The sequence below is a fragment of the Brachypodium distachyon genome, chromosome 2 (genome assembly GCF_000005505.3).
Source record: "Brachypodium distachyon strain Bd21 chromosome 2, Brachypodium_distachyon_v3.0, whole genome shotgun sequence".
NCBI lineage: Eukaryota > Viridiplantae > Streptophyta > Magnoliopsida > Poales > Poaceae > Brachypodium > Brachypodium distachyon.
Window position 1 is genome coordinate 52,948,029 of NC_016132.3, and position 25,099 is coordinate 52,973,127.

Below are 25,099 nucleotides of genomic sequence, written 5' to 3' on the forward strand. Positions count from 1 at the left end.
TCCCTTCTTATCCTGTTGCCGAAGAAGGAAAACCCTATTGATATCCAGGAATTTCGCCCGATCAGCATGATACATGGCTTCTCAAAAATCTTTGCAAAAATTCTGGCCACTCGCCTGTCCAAGATGTTGCCCTCTCTGATCTCCCAAGCCCAGTGCGCGTTCATCCAGTCTAGAAGCATCCATGTAAATTTTAAGCTGGTGGCAAATACTGCTAAATTTCTGCACAACAAGAAAAGGCCGGCGGTGCTAATGAAAATTGACATCTCGAAGGTCTTCGATACTCTTTCGTGGGAATTTCTCATCGAGATTCTTCGGCGCAGAGGTTTCGGCTTGAGATGGCGCAACTGGATCTGCGGCTTGCTTGCCTCTGGCCGTTCCTCCATCTCTATTAATGGAGAGAGGGGACCTCCTATCCATCTCGCTAGGGGAGTGCGGCAAGGTGACCCCCTGTCACCGGATCTCTTTATTTTGGCGATGGACTCCCTCCAGGCGATCTTGAAATGGGCTTCTGACCACGCTCTTCTTGCTGACCTGGGGCTAAATGGAGGCATCACAAGGGTTTCTATCTACGCAGACGATGCGGTGCTCTTTTTTAGCCCTACGCCTTCTGACTTAAGTGTGATCTCTGCAGCCCTCAAAATTTTCGGCGAATCAACTGGCCTCCACATCAACTTGCAGAAATGTTCGATCACTTGCATCCGCTGCAGCAGCGAGACATCTCAGATGGTGGCAGACCACTTCCAATGCATTCGAAAGGACTTTCCACTCACATATCTTGGGCTGCCGCTCTCCACATGCCGCCTCCGCAAGTCTGACTTCTGGCCGGTGATTGACAAATTCTCTAGCAAGCTCAAGGGATGGAAACCGAAACTTCTTTCGACAGGCGGGAGGCTAACTCTGACGCGCTCCATACTGATGGCGCTCCCCCTCCATTTCCTCTCGATTCTCCACATCCCTCAATGGGCCCTGGACATCATCAACTGTCGCTTCCGTGGTTTCATCTGGAAAGGGGAAGAGGAGATTAATGGCGGCCACTGCCTCCTTCCGTGGTCCAGAGTTTGCCGCCTAGTGGAGTATGGGGGCATCGGCGTGCTAAACCTTCGCCACTTCGGCACGGCGCTCCATTGCCGCTAGCCTTGGCTGCGATGGGCTTCGACACCTAGACCCTGGGCTCTAATCCCTGCGGTTGAAGATCGCGAAGCTCAGGCTGTATGCAGCTCTGCCATGGTCATTCGCTTGGGTGACGGCACACGTGCTAAATTTTGGACCGACAATTGGTTGCCTGGAGGGAGAACAGTGCAAGATGTAGCTCCTGCGCTCTTCTCCTTCGTCAACAAGTCTGGTTTATCTGCGGCTGCTGCCCTCTCTGGCCACAGATGGGTTAGAGATATTACCGGCGGAGTCTCCTCCTCTGCTCTTACTGAATACCTACACCTCTGGGATTTGGTTTCAGACATCAATCTGACTCCGGGACAAGATGATGTAGCAGTGTGGAAATTCACAAAGGATGGCAACTTCTCTGTCAATTCAGCATATAATCTTTTCTTTGCTGCCAACACTAAATTTGCATGCGCCAAGCCCATTTGGAAGTCTAAGGCCCCAATGAAATGCATATTTTTCATGTGGCTAGTTGTGCACCGCCGCTGTCTCACAGCTGATAATTTAGCTCGCAAAGGATGGCCACATAACAACGTTTGCCAACTCTGCACTTTAGAGAATGAAAGTTGCACACACATCTTTGTTCACTGTGTTTCCTGCCATCAGATTTGGCATAAGCTTCGGGGCTGGTCCCAAGCTTCTTTCCCTCCGCCAGGCAGCCATTTCAGCAGCACTGAAGATTGGTGGTTGACAGCAAGAAAGCAAGCCCCCAAAGCTCTTCGTACTGATTTCGACACCTTCTTCATTCTTGTTCACTGGAGGATTTGGAAGGAACGAAATGCTCGTATTTTTCAGAATGAGGCTAACTCTGTGGACAAAATTTCTGAGCTTATCATGGAGGACCTTCAATCTTGGAGGACAGCGGGCTGTGTGACCATGATCTGAACCTCTGGACTGTGCCGTCTGCTCGTAGCTAGTTGTTGCTGTTGTCTAGCGAAGAGGCACTGTTTCTGTTCTTTTTGTAACTGTTGTTGTTGCAGTACGCCTAAGTGGCTGGAGTGTGAGCGGCAACATCTTCCTGTTCTTTGTACTCCCAGTCTCTGTAACCCCTCTTTCTATCTTAATAAAAGTTCGGCCATGGCCCTTCGAGATTAAAGTCCACTAACTACGAGGGAGGTGGTATGAGAATGCCAGGCTTTCGGCCCCTGATCCTCGAGGGCTGGTGGTATGCGTATTTCTCTGCTTATTAGTTAGCTTGAAACTGCTATGGTATCGAGGTCAGATGTGTCACGCACAATAACTATGTGATGTAAAGTCTGTTCGTTAGTATTTCGATTGGCTCAATTCGGATTTCGATCTTCATGCAAGGCACATCTGAAATGCCACTTGATTGACAAGTGGAGCATCTTTGGAGCATTATCGCTGAGTAAGCAGCCCTTTTAGCCTAACTCGTGATCCTAATTATTGCGCGTATCGTCTGAAAGATCCCTACACATTATTACTTTCGCCAGGTTTACCTTAGTGGTGTCCTATGTGGCAAAAAGAAACAGATCGAAGAAGCGAGCCTGCAGCGGCCGGCATGTCATTTGCTTGTTTTAGGGTACGTACTTAGTTCTGAATTTCATAGTGGGATTATTTAAATCAAACAAATCTGGAGCAACTTTGAGGGGATTTTCTTCCAGCTGTTGCGATGCGTGATATCTCGTACTGATGCAGCAAAAAGATTAGCAACTCAAGGTTGATCCTTGGATTAGCTTCACAAAAAGGCATTTAGATGTGATACGCTTAGAGCATCTCCAACAATATTTATGTTAAGTTATAAAAACATTATCAATGTCATCTATCAACAATGCATCATAAAACCACTTCAATAGATCATGTTAACTATACGAGGAATGCAAATTATACATAGTCGGCTTAGTCGCTCTCTTAGCTTGCTTTTGATTTGTGCATGCATTTTATGTTAACCTGCATACAGTTTTTCTCCTTTTCATTTAATATATGCCGCATCATTGAAAGTTTTTAACAAATGCAGATGCCCTATAAAATGCATATGTAGAGTCTCCAAATCTCCATATGAGGAGTGCCTATAAAATATTTTCTCTCCAAATTTGCCATATCCCCAACAAACTCTCCAAATTCCATCCCTATGATTTATTCTTTCAACCGTTTTGAGGGGAAATGAGGGAGGTTTAAATGCAATCGCTGTCGTGGGGAGTCCCTATCCGGCTCCCCAATTTGTGGACTCTCAGGAGGGATTTGAGGGTCGGCTGAATCCAAGAAGTGGGATAGAGGCTTTCCTCGACCATTTTTTTCACCGAATGCCACAAATTTGATTACAGGGGTGGGATAGGGGGAATGCTGCAGATGCTCTTACAACCCTGATTCGTGTCATGGCGCTGCAGATACTCATACACGGCAGCCGGCAACAGGTATAATCCACACCGATCGGCTCGCACGGCAGGCCGGGCACGCGCGCGATGGCGGGTAATTCGCACATCCGTGCTGCGAGCCCTGCACCCCCGCGAGGCGCCGGGGAAACAGAGGGCTGCCGGCTGCAAGCCTGCAGGCTACCGCTGCCCCATGCCCCCATGCGTGACAACTGACCAGTCCGCGGTTGCTGAGGCCAGAATGAACCGCGGTTGGTTGGCGGCGCTGTAGCCGGCATAGGAGGGAGGGTGGTGCCGGTTGCCGGCCAATTGAATCCCGGCTTGACGATTTTCCACGGCAGACGGCGCCGGGAGTGGAGAGCAGGGGCGCAGTTTCCTTGCATCGCCGTGGAGGAGAGCAGGGGCTGAACACACTCCCCAGTGTGTTCAGTTCAGAGTTGGGCAGAGCAATCGACGGAAGGAGACCCAACAATCTCAGGAACAGAACAGTTAACAAACTAGTATACTTCAATTCCCATCACCGCCATCAAACTGAAGTACAGTATGTTACACATCACTAGCTACTCTGAACATGAAGCTCCCATTGAACTCCGTTTCTTCACTCGTGGACGACGAGATGTCCGAGGAAGCGAGGTCTCCCTCCGAAGCAGCAAATCCAGGGAGCTATGAACCTAAAGAGGGAAACAAACTCGAGCGAAACCACAAGCACCTAACTAACTAAAACAATCCTTCTTCAACTTGGCACAATCCCTATACATATGAGAAACAGTACACCAAACCACCTAGATACATATGAGATTCCTCGCTGGTCACCTCCTGAAGCTATTCTTGGCGCCCGGCACCACGAGGCTGCCCAGAGTTCTGGCGATCTGCAGCTTGAGCTGGCCCCTCTTGAGCGGAGGCCTCTTCTGAGTCTTCTCCTTGTTGCTGCAGCTGTTGCAGGGGTACACGTACTCCATTCGCTCTTCTTCGATCTTGTCTTCCTCCCCTTCTCTCCGCGCTTGAGCTCGATCGTGTGATTCTCTGGTGGTTTGTGTGTTGCTGAGAAGAAGGCGAGAGCTGGTTTGGGGAGGGAGTGTGTGCGAGGCTGAGCTTATTTATAGTGCACGTTTTTAGGCACGTTTCGTTAGATTGCGCGTTCTTCTTTATTTAACCCACCATCTCTAATGGGGTCCTGGAATAAGTTGCTTTATTTTGGATCCGTCATGTGATCGATTGCTTCTGTGTTTATCTTAGGGAAGGTTGATTGCTTCTGTTGTGAGTGCGTGCAGAGTCACTTCTCACCCTGGGGTCTCTAGCCGTCACACTCATTAAGGCGGTGCTGTCTTGGAAGCATCGTTGAAGGACACAGTGACTAATGACCAACCAGCCAGACCAGGAGCGTTTAATCTCGTGGCAAATACGGGGTACTAGATGATTAAGAAAAGGACAACCGCATGGCAATTAGAGTAGTTAATCTAGCAGGGCCAGATGCACGCTACGCTAGATTCTTGAGCGCGCCGGCTATCTCGATTTATTGTTAGCACTGATCAGTGGATGTGCTTTTGAATTAGCTAATGCAACTGTGCCGTTAGGTACAGCTGAAGAATCCTTATGTATAGATCCGTTTCCTTTCCTTTTAAAAAGGCCATCCGTTTTCGCAAGTAAAGATTGAATCCTTATGTAGCTTTATTAGCATCGCGAAAAGGCAATCCTTGTGCTTGTGCACTTCACAACCCGGACTTGATCGTGTCACGGCAGACGGCGGCACGGCGCCGGAAGTGGACAGCGAGGGTGCGCGGTTTCCATCGCCGTGGCCCGTGGCCGAGCAGACCCAAGAAACAGGCGCAAGACAAACTGACAATGTGTGACATAGATACTGTACACTCCCGTTGTCTTCAGTTCAGAGTTGGACAGAGCGAATGAAAGGGGGAGACTCATCATTCTCAGAAACAGTTCAGTTAACAAATCACAATTCTCATTACCACCACCATCAACTTGAAGCATGTTACACATTACTCGGTAGCTACTCCGAACACAAAGCTCAGTTTCTTCACCCGTGGCAACGTTGATTGCCGAGGAAGCGAGATCTTCTAAGCAGCAAATCCTTGGAGTCATGAACCTCCAAGCGAGCAGAGAGGGTGGAAGGGGAAACCTCGAACAAAACCAACAAGCACCTAACTAAAAACAGTCTTCCTCAAGACTTGCAGAATCCCTATACATATCAACCACCACACCACACCAGACTCCTAGATTGGTTGAGCAGTTGCTGCTTGGCTAGCTGGTCATCTCCTGAAGCTAATCTTGGCGCCCGGTACTATGAGGCTGCTCAGAGTTCTGGCGATCTGCAGCTTGAGCTGGCCCCTCTTGAGCGGAGGCCTCTTCTGAGTCTTCTCCTTGTTGTTGCAGCTGCTGCAGGGGTACCCGTACTCCATTGCTCCTCTCCGCGCTCGAGCTCCTCGATCGTGTGCTCCTTGTGGTTTTTGTTGCTGGGAAGCAGAGGGCTGGCTTGGGGAGAGATTGTGCGGGGCTGGGCTTATTTATAGCACAATTATTTTCGGCACGTTTCCGTCAGATTGCGCGTTCTTTGTTTTGCTCGTTATCTATGCTGGGGGTCCGGGAATAGGTTGCTTTATTTTCGATCCATCATGTGGCTGTTTGCTTTTCATATGTGAGTGCGAGCAGAGTCACTTCTAACTCTCGGCTCTCACAATCACACTCATTGGTACCACTACTATTTTTCTTCTTTGTTTGAAGTGATTAGCACTTGTATCTTGGAAGCATCCATGAAGAATGGACAGAAAGATGAAGGACCAACCCCAAGGGAGAGCGGTTAATCTCTTGCCAACTAGATGATCACAAGAAAATTATCTTATGACAATTATAGCGTACTTGCCGTGCCTATCTGGCCAGATGCACGTTAGATTCTTGAGTGCGTCGGCAATCTCAGACTAAATCTATTGCTACTACTAAGTGGACATTCTTTTGAGTTAACTAATGCAAATTGTGCCGTTAGGTACAACTGAAGAATCTGAAGGAAATATAGTGACACTAGTGTACAAGAAAGTTGTAGGAACAAAGTATCTGGCCCAGCCGCCCAAGGGTCCAGTGGCAAAACCTATCGTTAGAGAACTCCATATTATTGCCCTCGACCGTGTCACATGGTTGGTAGTACGGATGCTTTTGGCGCACCCGCAGCAGGAGGAGCCGAGCACGAGGGAGCGGCAGGTAGCGTGCGTGGCTGCGTGGGGGCGAGGAGAGCATGTATCACATGCCTGAAATGGGTGCGTTTGAGGAGGAGTACAGGCCTGGGTAACCGCCGAATGGTCGTTGGTGGCCGGCATGCTTTTGAGGTGGCCGGCTTTGGAGTGTGAGCCCCGCCCGGCGACGCGCAGTGAGAGTAAAGCAGCGGTGCGTGCGCTGCTCGTGGTGAATGGTGATCCGTCCAATTCTGCCACGATTTCTATTGGAAAACATGCCGAGCGTGTGACAAATATATTGCTGTAAATCGGGAGTGCCCGAATTTTTCGTACTCTTTCTTTGCTCATGTGAAACGCCAGTATCTGCAGTTTTTGTAAATAAAAAAAATGTCTATTTCTCAGTCGTCTATTTCTCAATTGACAATCGTAATCATTTAATGAATTTTTTTTATCCATCAGACCTACATTTGAATCTCAATGTTTGAATCATAAGGTTGTTATCATCTACTAAGAAATAGTTATTTTTCAGTCCCCTAAGAAATAACAAAACTGGTAAAAAAACAAAAGTAGTTCCGCCTAAGTATATCACGGATTTTTTTTGCTAAACTTTTTAAAAAATCAAATTTATTGTATTCGTCTCGTTTTCTGGTCGATGATCAGCTTATTTGATGACATTTCATTGCTCCATAACTCTACTTCTTTCGCGAGTAGACAATGACTAATAAGTACATCGGTACATATTAATTGTGGTTTGTTGTTCAGCGACAACTAATATGGACCGGAGGGAGTAAAATTATTTATACAAATAAAGGGTTATGATATTTCCAGGCGCTGCTCCTATGTATGGAAAATGTATAATGCTAAACTTTAAATTTGTTCGCCTTATTTTATTTTGTCCCGTGCAATCAAATGAAAAGACAGGTAGGAGAAGAATGAGCCAAGATGCATTTAAAAAAAGAAAACTGGAGTATAATAATTAAAATATAATATAGGAAAATATTACATGGTAGTACCGTATTTGGTATACTGTGAAGCCAATCGTGGCCCCTATACATTTTTGAATTGATCAATCGCCACTATTTCATTGGACCTGTTTCTACACGTGGCATTCCTGTTGTGGTCGCCGTTACTCCATCCGTTCTAAAATACAAGGCATATATAGTTTTTGTGAATTGTCAAACTTTTGACCAAACTTATAACAAAACATATTAGTACCTGCTATTTTAAATGAATACACTATGGAAATATATTTCATAATGGATCTAGTGATATTGAGTTGACACTCAAATGTTGATCACTTTTTCTGCTTCCTTTGATTCGTAATAAGTGTTGATGATTTAGTACAAAGTTCGGGGTGTTAACTTAGTCACAAAAATTTATACACTTTATATTTTAGAGCAGAAAAAGTGCCAAATATCAATACACACCAAATAAATATCATAAACAACCATGAAATGAAACATATATTCACAATATGGTCGTATTTTGAAGGCCTCAATTTTAAGCGAGAAACTATAAAACCCCGACAATCGAATTTACTAAATTGAGAAATATTTACGAGGAGTCAGAATGTACAAAATGGGAACAATGGGAAGAGGAACAGGTAAGCTCCTCCCTGGTCCTGAACATGACTAGCCAACTTCCTAGTCAGACATGTGTTCAAACTGCCACATGGTACAATATATTTCTTGTGAAGGTTTCGTCGCTTAAATGGATCATATATTCCTTCCGATGTATCAATAGAGACAGTGCTCTGTAAACAATTGCACAGTGTTCATTCGTGTCGTACATTTCCATGTATCTATCCATAACTTACAACCCATCGCGGCCATGAACAGAAAAAATAAAACTTATTCTCTTCTCTCAAGCTATGGTTGAAAAGAAACCTATGAACCTAAAGAAAGTGGTCACAAAAAAGAAGACAGAAGAAAAAGATGGAAACGTGGAAGAAAAAGAAGAAAGATAAATACAGCAACACATAATAAATTGGAGCCGATGTTGTGGCTTCAGCTTCCCTTTCAAAATCATGGCACTATTTAGCCCCATAGGTAATCAGCCGAAGGATGATCTCAGGATCATCAATTTAGTTCTATTTCTTCTAAATTTTGTTCCTGCCCGTTCATTTTATTTGTGGTCATTTCGGCGGTTGGCAGATCACCATCCGTCTTGGCTGTCTGTAATCCGGGTTCATCTCTGTTAGGTGTCTCAACTTGTTCACCTCTTTTTGGTGTGCCCCCCTGATTTCCATCGTCTTTCTTGGGTGTCTCAACACTTGCCTCGGTGTTGTTATTAAGCTTGCCATTTGTCAACTCGTCAGCATTGTTCTGTTTGCCCTGCAGAGAATCCATGGCACCAATAACATCAGATAAGAAAAGGCAGAACAATTCAAATTGATTCGATTGTATAAAGCAAGCCGAGCATCATAAAAGTGGGAGAAGCATAAGTTATAGCTCATCTATACTAAAGTCTAAAAGTGAAACTAAACAAGAGCACCCCAAAAACACGAAACCTCGTAGTTGATAGTGAACAGGCGCTCAAAATACAGGTAACAAAACCCGCAAAAAAAAATACAAGTAACAAAACAAATAAGGTTAGTCATGAGTTAAGACAATCTCCATTTTCCATATTACCACAAACACCCCCTAAAACTATTACCACAAACAAGTCCCTTCAATCACATTTATCAGCCCCATATTACCACAAGCAATTCCCTTCACATCGAATAAAAAAAAGGTTATTTTGGTTCTTCACCGTCAGGGCCCCTCTAAACCTAAGATGAGCGTGCATTTATAAAGGCAGATTATCTTGGTTCTTCACCGACCGACAGGGTCCCTCTAAACCTAAAAGACTAAGATGAACGTGCATTCATAAAGGCAACGAGCGAAGAGCATTTGCTAGAAGTAACTCATCACTTGAGGCCTTGTATGGATCAGATTATTTGCTCACATTCGACGGGTACAAAATAGCAAAAATATTGTGTTGCTTTTGCAGTCAAGTTGGAAGCTAAGAGCGGCCAACTCTTTTAAAATAGCAAAATCTTTACTCTCATCAAGAAACTACCATAGTTGCCAAAGTTCTGTGTGGTAGATGTATCAAAATAGTTCAATTAATATTCTACAACAGTCGCCACTCTCGTTAATAGAGCCAAAGCTGAGAGTCTGATTGCCGGCGTTATACCACATTAGTGGAGAACAATCTGTCGATCCTACAGTATGCGGATGATACAATCCTTTCTGGATCATGATTTGGCTAAGGCAGCAAACTTAAACCTTATCCTTTGTGTGTTCGAGCAACTCTCGGGGCTAAGGATTACTTTTCATAAAAGTGATTTGTACTGTTTTGGGAGTGCAAAGAAATTTGAAGGGGATTATATACTAGGCTGTTTGGCTGCGAAGTGGGTTCTTAATACCTGCGCATTCCTACGCATTATCTAAGCTTCGCACTCAAGATCGGAAAATATCGAAGATCAATGTGAGAAACGGCTTAGCAGCTGGCGATCCAAAATCTTTCTTATGGGGGTCGTTAGGTGCTCATTAACTCTGTGTTGAGTAGCCTCCCTATCTTCATGATGTCCTTTTTAATTCCAAAAGAGGTCGGAATGGCTACATTTTGTAGGTCTCGCATTTTTGGCAATATGATCAACATAAAAAGAAATAGGTTAGCGAAGCGGGGTATCTTGAGTCAAGCTAGGGACAGGGAGGGTTGGCATTACGGACCTTTTGTTAAAAACAAGTGTCTTCTTAGCAAATGGCTTTTCAAGCTTTTGATGGAGGATGGTGTTTGGCAATCGCTTTTATGAAGCAAATAACTCGATCAAAAACCTCTCTCTCTCTCTCTCTCTCTCTCTAGTTAAATGTTGCTCCATGGAATCCTATTTTTGGAAGGGGTTAATGCGAGCAAAAGAGACCTTTCTCCAATTTGGTATGTTTTAAGGCGGGTAACGCTGAATTAGTCTGTTTTTGGGAAGATAAGTGGATTGGGGGCATGGATTTATGTGACAAATACCCAGGGGTTGGTTAACAATGGGCAAAACAAGCATGCCTCGGTGGCTTCGGTTCTTGGAACAATTCAGCCGGATGTTGATTTTCGACAGACCTAGTTGGGTTATCACCGTGATGCGTGGCATGCCATCGTTGACTATGTCGTAATTGCTCCATTAATTTAGTTAAGCGTAGATGGCAAGGTGATACGCGTTGTGCCTTTTGTTTTGAGCACGAATCGATTCAGCATCACTTTTTTGATTGTGTGATGGCTAGTGTTGGGTGGATAGCAGTTCATTTTGTCAAGCTTCAGCAAACACAACCAAATGACCGATCTGATGGAAAGGGCTAGGCAATCCACTTATACACTTCAACACCCCCCTCACGTGTGACGGGAAGACAAGTCAACACGTGCAAACTCCGAGGTATGGCTCAAGAGGCCAATGCGTGGACAGAGGGGGAACGAGCAATTTTTTTAGGATAAATTGCGAAAGCCAGGACTCGAACTTTAGACCTTTGGGATTGCCTAGCCCTTGCCATCAGATCGGTCTTTTGGTTGCGTTGACTAGCGCATGAAGCTTGACACATTTGGCATTTAATATTCGGCCTCCAAACAATATGGCCCATCTTTTGGGGGCATGGTTGCACGGGGTAGACAAGACTTTGGGCTCTCTCCTTTTAATAGGGGCTGCACCAGTTTTTTGGTCTATTTGGTTATGTGTAATGACATTACTTTTGATCAAAATAATATACACTCATGTATGCAGGTGTTGCTCTTATGCACCAATGGGCTGCGATTATGGGCGTTGGTACGAAAGGTGAGCACAAGGAATCAATGCAGTTTGGCGCCAAGTGACTAGAGTAGATCGCCAAGGAGTTTATGTCCCGGTTTGGGTGGCGTGCTAGCTCTAGGCTACTTTGCCCGTAGATCGGTTCTTGGTGTGGCCTGTCACACTTGTGGATGTAGTCATGTGTTTTTGGTTGATGAGAATAAACGTATATTTAAGGATACTTGTTATGTAGCATAATATTGATGGCACTATCTCTAAACATAGGTATATCGTTGAGATGGTTAGGGATCACGGTCTCGATTTTGTGGCCCTTTTGGAGTCAGGTAGGAAGGATTTCCCTTGTCATGTTTTGACTCATTTTGTTGGTGGGTTAGACTGAGAGGCATTCTACTCCTTTGGGTCGATCGACGGTATTTTGCTTGGGATATTGCGGGTTTTGGATGTGTTTGGTGGCAAATTCATGTGAATCTCCATCTTAGAACACTACCCGATGGCTTCAAATGGAGTCTCACAACGGTATATGGTGCCGCTCAAAATCATCTCAATGCAATTTTTTTAAAGCAATCAGTTAATGCGTGCCATAGTAATCCCTTCCCTATGCTTATTGAGGGAGATTTTAATATACTATGTTTTCAAGAAGATAAAAATCAACTCCCGTTATGACTACCGTTGGCCTTTTGTGTTCAACACTGTTATTGACAGTCTGGACTTCAGGCAAATTAGACTCCTACTTTTGAGAAGTTGGATAGAGTCTTCGTGACTACTGAGTGGGAAGAAAAGTTCCCCTTCGTGTCGGTCCAGGTTCTTTCACATCTTGACCATCTCTCTAATGGCTTCTGTGGGCTTCCATGTTAATCGTCGCCCATTAAAATTTGAGCTTCGTAGCTAACGTGTGATGGCTTTGTGAAGCGACTTTCAGAGGTCTGGCGCAGGCCCTGCAAAGGAAAAAAAGATACTGCCCAATGGTTCAACAGCAGACTGGGAGCGGTCCGACATGACCTGCAAGGGTGGACGGCCCACATTATTCGTGTCAACACAAAAAGCTTGAATTTTTTTGCTTGTCGGCTATCATTGATGAGTTACATAAGCTGGCTGAGGTCAGAGGTCTTATCAATCAAGAGAGTGGGCTTAAATTAATCTAATGAATCGGCGGCCCATCTTCGGCATGAAGAGGAACTTAAGTGGTACCAATGATCTGAAGTCTCGTACGTACTTAAATGGGATGATAATACTAAGTTTTTCCATCTGGTGGCCAATGGTCGTCATAGAAAAACGTATTTTGAGCCCGCACACACGAAGGGGAAGTTATCCAGGGTGCTGGCCCTCTCAGAAACCGTATCAGTGAATATCATCAACAACTGTTTGGTCCGCCATAAACGAGCTTTGTGTCTATGAATGACTCGACATTAGATGGTATTCCTCAAGTCTCAGAGGCAAAGAAGGTCAAGGAAGCCATCTTCCAGATGGAACACAATAAGGCCCCTGGACCGGACATATTCCGGTGGAATTCAGTTTTTTTATAGGTTAGCAAGGAGGTATGTTCCACGATTTCCATTATAGTATTGTCCACTGTTTAACTTCGACTTTGGCAAAATCAACCTTTTGCCCAAAGTCAAAGACACTAATCGCATCCAGCAGTATTCACCTATTTGGCTCTTGAATGTGATATTTAAAATATTCACCAAGGTGGCTAATAACCGTTTGAATAGTGTAGTGGATCACGTCGTTCACCCGACTCAAACGACTTTTATGCAAGACCGTAATATTCTCGATGGGGTGGTGGTTCTTCATGAGACCATTCATGAGCTCAATCGGAAAAGAGTTAAGTGGCGTAAAATTCAAGATTGATTTTGAGAAAGCCTATACAAAGTGAACTAGCCTTCCTTTACAAACCCTACGGATGAAAGGTTTCTCGTCCAAGTGGTGTTCATGGATTGAGAGCTTCATCTCTTTGCGAAGTGTTGCGGTCAATGTCAAGGGTAATGCTCTATCCCCCATTCTCTTCAAAACTGTGGTTGATCTGATTGCCATTTTGACTGAGAGAATGCGAGGACGGTCTAATTGGTGGAGTGGTTCACCATCTTGTTGACGGTGGTTTATCTATTCTACAATATGCGGACGCCAAGATTCTCTTTACGGCCCATGACTTGGATAGGGCTCGAAACCTCAAGCCGGTGCTTTGTATTTTTGAGTAGTTGTCGGGTTTAAAAATCAATTTCACGAGATCGAACTCTTTTGCTTTGAAGAAACTCTGGCCTAGGACCCCCTCAATACTCCCAGTTGTTCAATTGCCCAATGGAAACTTTGCCCATTCGTTACCTGGGCATACCAATTCATCATCGGAAATGTTGAATTCCGAATGGAAGGGAGTGGAAGAGCGCCTTGAGAAGAGACTTGGGAATTGGAAGGGTAAGCACCTCTCGGTGAGGAGGGGGCAGCTTGTGCTCAACAATTCCATTCTTAGTAGTACTGTCATTTATATGATGTCTTTCTTTGAGATTCCCCATGGAGTCCTCAAGACACTTGTCTATTTTCGATCCAGATTTTTCTGGGAGAATAATAGCCAGCAGAAGAAATATAGACTCGCAAATGGAAACTAGGCGATTCTTATTTGGGGGGGGGGGGGGGGGTATGATGAAAGCCAAACGGTCTTTTTTTTTCATTTCAAATCTTTCTCGATTAAGGACGACTCTCAAGTGAGATTCTGGGAGGATTCTTAGCTTGTTGGTCATCCCCTCCAAGAGCAGTATACATCATTATTTATCATTGTGCGTAATAAACTTGATACTTTGGCACAGTTTCTCGCTTCCTTCCCTCCAAATGTGTCCTCCAGGCGAAGTCTTGTGGGACCCAAATTGGTGGCATGGACTGAGCTTCGGAATCGCCTTATTAATGTGAACCTATCCCCTAGGGAGACGAGTTTCAGTGGAATCTCCGTCTCAGTGGCATGTTTTTGATAAAATCAATGTGCCAGGCTTTGGTTCACATTAATGTTCCGATTGTCAACAAGGGGTTATGGAAACTAAAGGTTGCCTTGATTAAAAAATTTCTTTGGTTCTAGTGGCGTGGGGTCACTTTAACTAAACACAACCTGGCGTGGGTCACTTTAACTAAACACAACCTGTTAAAGCGGAATCAGAATGGTAGTTCTAAGTGTAGTTTCTGCCATAAAGATGAGACTATTATACATCTCTTTTTTCCGGTGTCATGTCTCTCATTGTGTGGTCAGGTCCAAGTAACTTCTAATCTTTCTCCCCCTCGTGATGATCCTCACATGTTTGGGTCCTGGTCGAGGGTTGATAAAAGATTGAGGGCGGTTCTCATGGTTTAGGCTGCTTGCATTATGTTGGGCAATTTGGCTATGCAAAACTGATATCATTTTTTAAAGAAAGAACTTAATTTTTCCAATGCAAGACTTATATTTGTGCACTTGTTGGCTCCGTACTTGGTCTAATCTCCTCAAGTTGGCTTTGATGGCGTGCAACAAGTTGGAATAAGTGGTCAAGGACATTTTCACCCATAATGGATGGCGGTCTAGTATGAGAATTGAGCGTTCTTAGAGGGTTTTTTTTCGGTGTAATAATTGAACCTTGCTCCGTACTTGTTGCATTATTTGGTTGTGTGCGTTTCGGCGCAATGGCCAGGGGTGTGATACTCAAAGGTTGTATCGCTCGCATTGTGACCAATAAAAGCTTCCATTTTTTTAAAAAAAAACTATCTTTCAAATAACTCATGCAATGCAAAAAAAAAAATCCTAAGGAATGCAGGAGCATTTATCTAGTATCAATATAAATAGTGCTATGTCTATACCATCCCATTGACCCCTCAGGTCTAAGTTAATAGCGAAGCTATAGCAACATTATTAAACTACACTTGTCATCGGTTGAGTGCACATGAAAAGATTTCCGAAAACAAAAATGCTTATAGAACAACAATATTGTGTCATCCTTTGGAATTTGGGAAAAGAGCTAGTATTACTACATAGAAATAAGGATTATGCAGTGTTCTATCAGCCCTGTATTCACTTGCCAAAAGAAGGTACCTTGTTCTTGTCACGCCAACTGAGAGAAAATGGGGCAAGCAAACTTATTTTTCTAGGCTGGAATTCCTGTGATGAATCTTGGTTAACTTGGCCAGGTGATGCATCTCGAGATGGTGTCCTAGAGGAGAAAAGGCAAGGCACCATGTCAGATTAGCACTTGAGGAGTAAAACAACAGATGGCTGTAAATTTTCGTTCTTTGCTTCCGAACTATGCAATTGCACGCTCCCAATCTCGAAGCATAGAGAGAATGGAAGATGATCAAAAGATTAGTAATTTGGTATTGTTTCCTTGTCGCTGTGTGTAGTAATATGGTCTAATACCATCACACAAGACCACAATACCTTGGAGAAGGGGAAGGGGATGGTAGTTGTGCTTTCTGCTGGCTAGATTGGTATTGAAGTGTTGCTTCCAACATTGTTTCTGCCATGACTGCTCTATTCTCCATTTGCATGAGAGAAGCCATAGCTTCCTCATACTTTTCCTGCATACACAGTTGAATGCATGATAAGCAAACCATCAATTGAAAAGCAAACACATATTTGAGTTGTTTATTGCATGTCAATCCTAGATGATTAACCAGTGATGGCAAATATTCATAACCAATTGCTAACAATATCAAACTGGAGTTTCAATATTTTGGCATTTCCAGATTTCAAATGGTATAAAGATGAATGGAACATCTAGATCAAGCACCTGAGATATAGGGATCACAATATATTTTTCTAAGCAACCCATATATAACAAACAAATGCATGTACGTTGCAACACATACTTTATGAACAGTATCCAAGAAATATATCTCAGTTGGTCAGTAGGTTAGGTGTACGGTTTTTCTGTGTTTCTCGTTTTTGGCTTCTGATTTTTCTGAGGTTTGCTAGCCATTGTTTTCGTTCTTTTTTATTTCAATGTTTCGTTTTGTAAGATCCATGCCATCTTTGATCCTTCTTCTAATGAAACTCGCACGCTCTTAGGGGCGTGTTCGAGAAAAAAAATCCAGGAAATATGAACACAGTGCTGCCCTCCTCCAGATAATAATCAACAAAAAGTAATACTCCCTCTGATCCATATTACTTGTCTCAAATTTGTCTAAATATGGATGTATCTATGTTTAAAAAATGTCTAGATACATGTAATATTTCGACAAGTAATATGGGTTAGAGGGAGTAGTTGTTTTATATGTGAACGTGAAGATGAAAACAACAACATAAAATATCAGTATATCAAACTGAACTGACCTGGAGCACGTGCGAAGCATATTTCTGAGCAGCAGCATCTTGCTCAGCAAAGATGCGGGCATCCTCTGTAACCTTCTGTTCTTGCTCTACACGCATCAGGACCTACAGTGAAATACCTAGTTCGTTGGTAAAAGGTATACCGTAGTACAACAAGATTGAACACATAGATAGCAACTTCACCTGAAGCATTGCATTTTCTTGTTCCTGCTTGTCTGATAGAGATTGCCTTAGCTCAGATAATTCTTGTTCCAGCTGCTCGACCTTGGAGACAAAGACAAATATTAACAACCATCATGTTTCTGAGTCCTCACACGAGAAATTCCATCTAGGGTTAACTAACGATAAATATATAGCATTTTCCAATTGGTAAAATGGTTATTAAATAAGAAGTACTATAATGCAAATTTCAGGCCCGGTAAGCAAGATCAATAGCAATATGACTTCAGCAATAAAGGCAACAAAATGTTGCTTAAAAGTGAAAGGTTACAGTATAGCTACCATAAACATTTCAATGTTCACCTTTGCACTTAATTCACGTCTGTTATCTTGCTTAACCATCTCCATTAGTGCCGTCTCTAATTCATCAGCCCTGGATATAGATTTAAAAGAAACAATCAGAAGAGATTACCGGCAAATGCCCAAGAAACAATTTCATTGCCATCAGTGTGTTCTAAATTATGAGAAAACAATTTCTACAAAAAATCATCTTTTGCACACAAATATATGAAATACCTCCGATGTAGGAAAATGCTCCAGCAGATAATAATTTACTTATATAGCTTTGCAGTATTAATATTTGCTCAGCAGCTAAAAAATAGGAACATGCGAATACTAAAGCACAACTCAAATACTTCTAGTAGATTCATGGGCGGATTAGACTACTGCTAAACCATTAAAATGGAACAAGATCATTTCGTAAACACCAGAAGATGTAGCCCAGTCAATTTCAGGTTACTTTTGAAAGTGGGCTAAGTTTGGGTAGATATGTTTACCGATTTTTACCAAACTAATTACAGTCATAACAAACATACAAGATAAACCATTTTCTTCACTACGAAATCGTCAAAACTGTTAGAGTAGTAGTTGTATAGCCATGTTATATCCCCATCGTATAAGGGGTTTTCTGCATATTTGCCACACCTGTACCTGTATATATACTGGCCTTTGGCCTCCTGGAAATACAAGTTGCATATTTCCTAACAAAAACAAATATGAAAGTTTGGTCCATGTATAGGCCATTACTGTTTTTACTAAACCCGCTGAACCCATAAAGCTCAAGACTTGTTTGACGATGAAATAGAACAGGGTTGATCAGCTGCGGAATAATACGTTTCTACCCAGCCAGTAGTTCGTAGGACGGAAGCAGCTACCTATCAAAGGCAGGTTCCATTTAATTATTATTAAAGCAGGTTCCAGTTAATTATTATTTTTGACAGCAAAATACCTCTTTATTAACTTTCAAGCACAGTTAAATCATGCATATCAAAAGAGGTAGAATACTACTAGGAGGGGTTTCCAAGTTGCCGAACCCGACCTCTTTTTCATCTGGGCCAGTTCATGTGCCATTTATCTACTTAAATGTTACGGCGTTCCATACATCTCTGTTTAATGTTTATACTGCTTAGATATGAAATATGATAGCTCAAACTGTTGACAATATTCGACATTCCAAACAAACTGACCTCAGAACAGCTGATCTTCTCTCCTCTAGCAGTCGGCATAGCTCAACCTTCAGCCAGATCACCTAAATAATACAACCGAACTTAAATGCTTTAAGTAATCAGATGTGATGACTACTTTACTATCAGTAACACCACCAAACGGAAACACAAAAGGATGCCAAGGCATTGTTTAAAAGTGCTGGCAATATCGAGGTTGGAGTTGCTACAACACGCCAAAAATATATCCAAAACCTGCAACGGCATTTCTCAGTGGGAGTGCTAACCATACAAGTTATAATGCCTATAAAATTTATTGGACCAGGAGCTCTGTCATTCCAAGTGATGGAAGATTCTGGTGATAACACTAATATAGATTATCATAGTAGAAACATGAGAGTACATAGATTAAGAGTTCCAATAGAAGTTATTCTTTGGTGAATGTGTAAATTATCGAACCTTACGCACACTACTTTCAGAAGTTCAGGTGATCTATTTCTGCAATCAATTTGCTTGGGGCTTGGGGGCAGCTTTTTTTTTGCCGTGAAATTAATTTCAGTGAGTGGATGGTCAGCTACATAAAGCAAATCGCTTTCTGGAGTATATCACTTGAATCTCTGAAAGCAAATTGCCTTAGGATTCACCAAAGAATAACTTCTGTTGGGATTCTAGTCCATATCTCATATTTCTCACCACGATGATCTATACAAACGGTACCACAAGAATCATCCATCCCTAGGAATGACATAGCTGCCCCTCAAGCCCCAAGCCTCAAGCAAACTGCTTCTGAAGAAGACCACCGCTCTGAATACGATGTGCTAATGCTTAATGTCCGAAAATTTACATATTCACCAAACAGTAGCTTCTGTTGGAACTCTTAGTCTATTTTCTCTTGTATTTCTACTATGGTAATCTATACAAATGTTATCACCAGAATCTTCCATTCCTGGGAATGACAGAGATCCTGGTCCAATACTTCAATATATTCTGTAGGTGTCGTAACTTATATGGTTAGCACTCCCACTAAGAGTTGATTTCAGAAATACTTTAATCCACAAAAAGGATAGATGCAAACACCTTCCTGAAACATAATTCCTTAGTGTGCATGACACTCTACGCACTGTGAGTTTGTGTAAATTGGCTGGAAAAGGAAAAACCATGCCGGAGAGAAGTTGTTTCTATTTATCTGTGCTCTTCAGTTCTTCTATTGAGTATTCTCGAAAACATTATTTTGCAATTGGAAGGTGAAACAAAAGGTTAATTAGTGTATAGAAAATGATACCTGATCTTTAGGATCAGGCAAAGAATCGATCTCTGTATTGACTGTCAGGCCATGATATGTATCATCAACATTTCCAGAATTGATTTCTTGGTTCATATCCCCATCTGTCGAGTCATTTAACTGTTCTGCTGATATTGACACCAATGGTTCAGAGTCACGCTTGAAATTATATAGCTTTGATGCAAGACCATTGGTGTTCCTCCAGGCAAGAAGATCTTTTGCTCTGTTCTCCATTGAAGATAAAACAGATGGCCGGTGCTTATTTCTCAGATCTTGCAGCCTTGCTTCATCTACAGCTTGATATCCCATGCAAGCTGTTAAAACAAGCTGGCTGCTGTCAAAAGTGGAACCAGCTAAAGACTGTAAAAGAGTTACTGCATCCCCAGCATCTTTCGTTGTCACAAGTGCAGGACCTGCAATCAACAGTAGCGTCAAGTCTCCAAGCAGTCAACTGGAAGAACTATAACATATATTTTCAGACTTCTCTGAAGTTATCCAGCTTTGTTTTTTTCTGGATGACAATAAAGTGAGGGAGTGGCCCCAGTACCATACAACTCCATAAGTGCAAGGGCTGTCCGGAAGAGCATCACACGATTTCCATCAAATAAAAGCACATCCCACACACGAAGAACTGAAATATTCAAATAGCAATAAAATGGTCATATTATAAGATAAGGTATTTATTAACTAGAAGCATTATTGGTTAGACGGGAAAATACCTGTCAAAATAGTTTTGACAAAAGAAAACCTAGCCAGTGACTCAGTTATATTGTATTATGTAAGTCATTTCCATTTGTTCTCAGGGGTCCTACAATCCCGACAGTAAGTAATAGGGTTCGAAAGGATGCTCATTTTTGCCACTATCTTCACTTGTACTTGCTTTCGCATTACTTGCAACGATATTGCTAACCATCCCCTTTATTATTGAAAGTTAATAGCATATATTTACTCGCACCAAGAAAATACAATTTTTTAATGAAAGCCACCCTAAAGTACACTATCTGCTGTGTGGCAAGTAGACCACAGAGCCACATGTGAGTGACAAACTAAGTGTCATTTTAGAACTAACAAATTATGTGTCATGAATCTAACCCCTGGAGGTTACTATACAAGTCCAATAATAGCAATAGCAACTTGAAGCTAAAGATCACTTTGGTCCCCTATGGAGAAAGCACATAAATTAGCTAAGATAGGAGTTGAGAAAGTTCTTCTACAAACTATAGTATACTATTTCAAATAATTCAACAGTAGACTGACCAGTTTCCCAGGGAAGCATGTTCATGTAAATAGATAGAAACCATGGTCCAGCAACCCATGCAACTTGGACACCAAGGTAATCCAAGTGATTTACTGCACACACAAGAATTGCAGGTCCTCAATTGTCAAACTTGGGCATTTAATATGCCTGACAGAGTCATGTGGTACAAATAATTTTATATAACAGAACAAGTCACAAACCTAGCTTGGGAAATTTCTCTCTGACCAACTCCTCTAAAACAAGCTGATCCACCTAGGGTATGGAAGAACCAAAATGCAGTTCTTTTAGTAACAAAGCCGCTTGGAGTTTAAAGTAGTCCACAATCAATATGCAATTAAACATTAAAATGACCAAAAAAAACAAATACCTGAGACTCTATCATTTCTTCAGAGAAGTAACCCTCAAAATAGTCATCCATAATGCCTGTTAATGCCCTGTGGACCAATAACACATTTGTCACATTATTAGTTCAACTGTACTACTACTTAATCAACAGAAGTAACTTAATGGATGCTAGTGCTGGTGTTGTACTGCAAAACCTACCAAAACGCGTTCTCCTCAGACATCAATAGCAGTAACAGACCAGCAAAAAAATTCATTGCCTGCACATAGGACTAATCTTAGCTAAGAGTCTGTGAACATGCAAGTACAAATGTTCAACAACAATATTATTGTGCAGAAAATAATCAAATTATGGAATACAACAGGGGTTATTTTGTCCAACTTTTTTTAGGGTTCCAAAGCAAAAAAATAAAATTTGAAACAATATATTTGGCCCATGTGTTTGCCATATACAATATATTCAGAAAGAACTAGAGAGGCAATAAAGAGATAAAGTATGACAATACTGATAAGATAAGTGTGTCCAAATATGAATACGAGGCCCAATCAAAATGAAAGAACTCCAAGCAGGAGTAATGTAATGAAATGTTTCTCTTTTGCTTGTAAGAAAACCGAGGACTATTTCACATACACAAGAGGTGAATCCTGCTTCCTTTTTATATGGTTGTACAGTTTACTAGATAGATGACCATTCACCTCTATCCATGTACATAGAGAAACACAAAATGTCAGGTTCATGACACTAGAACAAAAAATCTTTAAGTGGGTAATACATAGAGTCAATGAGGAATGAAAAGTAGGCTACATTTTGCAAGAGAAAATAATGACCATACAAAATGATGCCATGTGTCCATTCATTCACAGCTGTTGTAGACAAAAACAGTGGGGAAGCAACTTTGAAGGGCACATTTAAGTTTTCCCGGAGTTTGAATCAAGGACGTTGGTTAACTTCACTTCTAGGAAACTTTGGGTATATCTAGATATTTGTCATGGTTTTGAGCTTCAAAACATTAATGCAACAGAGTACTGTTGCACATGTGCAAGGCGTTCCAAGAAGCTAATGAGATGCAGAGGCACGGAAAGTAATAGGAATCAGCATTGTGAGAGAGACATGTACCTGGCAGTAACCGACTGATGGATTATGTCTAGCATAAGCTGTCAGCAAGCGTCTTAAAGCATTTCTGCCATCCTCATCTAGAGCTGGATGGCCTGGAAATGTTCTAGGCAAATCCTAAAAAGGCCAAAGTAATGGATGACCTCTTAGCACCAGACTCTTAGATATACAAAATTTATCAACAGAGGAAGATACTTTAACCCAGCTATCTACCTTCTCTATTTGTCCTCTCCACTTTTCAGCTGAAAGTGTTTGAGATGCTTTTGGTTTTCCGTCACCACATTCCATAGTCAGAGAATCAGAACTATTGCTGCCTCCCCTTTCACCATCTATGGCAAGGAGACTCTCGTAGTACCCTTTTATTCGACGAGCTCCAATACCAACAAAAGCTTGCCATAGCTATCACCAAAAAGCAAATGGGCCATTGGTTTGACAGAACAAAAAAAAAATTAAAGAAGATTCAATTCAATCAATACCTCTCCTCTCAGAGCCATTGGCAGCCCACCACGGACTAAGCACTCCAGTTCCTCTGTCCAAGGAAAATACCCTTCTTGACTTGCAGCTCCATTCATGCCTGAATCAGCATTGGCACTGTCAGCAACCGGCCCTTCTAGGCTGGGATCAACCTTCTCTACATCATAGAACTCATCGTCAGAGTCCTCTAAGGGTTTGCTATCTTCAGTGTTTTTAGGGTGGAGTCCATCCGTTGTTTCCTCCTCGTGCGCAGAAGATTGCTTATTCTTGACACGCAAGCTCATCATCTCCCCGATGTGGCTCAGTGAAGGCCTAATCTCAGACCATGTTTGGACCTTATGTTGTCTCTGCTGTTTGACTGTCTTCTCATCTGAAAGGTCGGACCTGCCAGCATCTCCCATAGCTCCTTCATCCTCAATGGACGGCGCAATCTTAGCATCTTCTCCAGACGATTCGTCGTCCTCAGCTTGCCTATCCAGAAAGCTCTTCCATCTATCAGACCGCTCCTCTTCCTCCTCCTGCAGATTGAGCACCGTGATGTAATGTTAATCAGCAAGCTCAAACAACATGGTGCAAAAACAGAGGCATCGCAGCTAGAGTGGCTCTTCTACCTTGTAGATGTTTGCATACTCTCTGTACCGTTGCAAGTGTTGTGGCCGCACAGCAAAACCATAGGCGTCCCTGTTCCAAACCACAACGCATCAGGAACATAAAGGACCAAATGTGACTAAAATCGAACCATTTTGAATGCTTCAACCATGAAAGTTATTTATTAAAAAGCCTGGGACCAATCCATGTTCATGTGATGATATCAGTGACTTAGCCTCGATGTATCAAAATTTTGGTCGAACTCATCATGTCTGATAACAATCCGATATACTCCGGAGGGAAGGAGTATATGTATCCTTCAACCAGACTTAGCCTCGATGCTAAAATTAGAGCTATAGCTCCAACTTCGGGAGTGCAGCGTACGGTGTACACACACAAATCCAGATCCTTTGACAGGTAAGCATAGAAAACACAGTTCAGACATATTTTAGATAAAATTAGCTCGGCGCGTCAGAAATGCGGAGATCTAGCGACTGCATTGCCCAAATTTGGCCCCAATACCGCGCAACGGATCGAGATCCCCGCGCGTAAAAAGGAAATTATATACTCCGTATATACAAGTCCCCCGAAACAATCGCGAGTAAACAGCACGCATGCGTAAGTCTCGAGCAGCAGAAGCATCGAAAACTCCGGGGGGGGGGGGGACACATCCGAAGCAGCGTAATAGACCCAGCACGAAGCCTAGATGCGAGCGTGCACGCGCGGTAGGAACGAACCGCTTGTGCTCGAAGGCGATGAAGGGGAGGCTCTTGGCCTTCATCTCCCGCTGCGGCGTCGGGGGCCCAGCGCGCGCCGCCGCCAACCCCCTACTCCTTCCCGCTCCGCTAGCTCGCCGGCGGCGACGTCGGTGGCGACGCGAAGCGGTAGCAGCGTACTGGGGAGGGGAGTGAAGTGGAGCGCGATTCAGCTTATGGGTGGTTGGGAACTCTGGGGGCAGTGGTGATCGGATCCGATTATTCTACTCCTGAACTACTGCTGTCGACAAAGATTTTGAGATTTGATCTGCCTGGGTGAAGTGACAACACTGGGGAGTTGGGAAATCGGAGGCGCGTCTTTAACTTGGTTCTATTTTTTTCCTTTCTTTTTCGGGGTTTTTTGGGGGGTATGGCTGTTTGGAGATCGGGAAGATGGGGACTTGGGAATGCCTCCCCCTCGTGCTCGTGCTCATGCGTTTCTTCCTCTTTGGCCGTGGCAGTTTAGGCGGGTTCAGCGGCGACAACGAGATCCCGATTTTCTGTGTCAAAGGGAGCTGTATCATGTATGCGTTGCCGTCGTCTGAAGTGTTGGGAGCTAGTACCAGGGTGAGAGAAGCAGAGTAGATGCTGAACTGTAAAAATAGATAATTGTATGATGTGCTTTCTTTGTTAGACTTTGACCACCGACTCCTTCGTACGCAAAGCAATGAGACAAGCGTGTTTAGCAATCTCAGATCCCAAAAATGACTCCTACAAAAATAAAAGCAATTCTGACCAATCAGCTAATATTTCCGTACCAAACTGCGGGAAACTTTGTTGAAAACCGACAAGGGAACGGTGACCACAAAGCGACGAGACAGAGTACCATGATATGCATGCGGTGCGCGCCTGCCGCATAACCGGGTTGATGTTCTGAGAAAAGACCGAGAAAGCAAAGAGCCACGACCAGGT

At 43.0% G+C, this 25,099-nt stretch overlaps 1 protein-coding gene and 1 non-coding gene across 2 annotated transcripts; both read right to left on the reverse strand.

Moving 5' to 3' along the window:
• Positions 1-8,351: 8,351 nt before the first annotated feature.
• LOC100831523 (TBC1 domain family member 8B) lies at positions 8,352-24,605 on the reverse strand. Its single transcript, XM_003564503.4, has 18 exons — positions 24,170-24,605; positions 23,456-23,525; positions 22,847-23,362; positions 22,584-22,769; positions 22,374-22,487; positions 21,458-21,516; positions 21,282-21,348; positions 21,115-21,166; positions 20,914-21,006; positions 20,204-20,287; positions 19,657-20,069; positions 18,399-18,460; positions 17,236-17,305; positions 16,897-16,977; positions 16,717-16,818; positions 15,823-15,962; positions 15,481-15,598; positions 8,352-9,000 (listed from the first exon to the last, which is right to left on the reverse strand). The coding sequence occupies exons 1-18, from the start codon at positions 24,211-24,213 to the stop codon at positions 8,746-8,748; spliced, it is 2,526 nt and encodes an 841-aa protein (XP_003564551.1). The 5' UTR covers positions 24,214-24,605; the 3' UTR covers positions 8,352-8,745.
• MIR7746 (microRNA MIR7746) lies at positions 18,767-19,271 on the reverse strand. The gene has a single exon (NR_127033.1). It is a non-coding gene; the product is annotated as a microRNA MIR7746 (primary transcript).
• Positions 24,606-25,099: the final 494 nt, after the last annotated feature.

Excerpts from the sequence above, each read along its gene's own strand:
- LOC100831523 (XM_003564503.4), bottom strand. The coding sequence starts at position 24,213 with ATGAAGGCCAAGAGCCTCCCCTTCATCGCCTTCGAGCACAAGCG. Across the intron at positions 23,526-24,169 it reads ATCGCCTTCGAGCACAAGCG|GGACGCCTATGGTTTTGCTG; the intron begins GTTCGTTCCTAC and ends GGTTTGGAACAG. Across the intron at positions 20,288-20,913 it reads CATGCTTCCCTGGGAAACTG|TTCTTCGTGTGTGGGATGTG; the intron begins GTCAGTCTACTG and ends TGAATATTTCAG.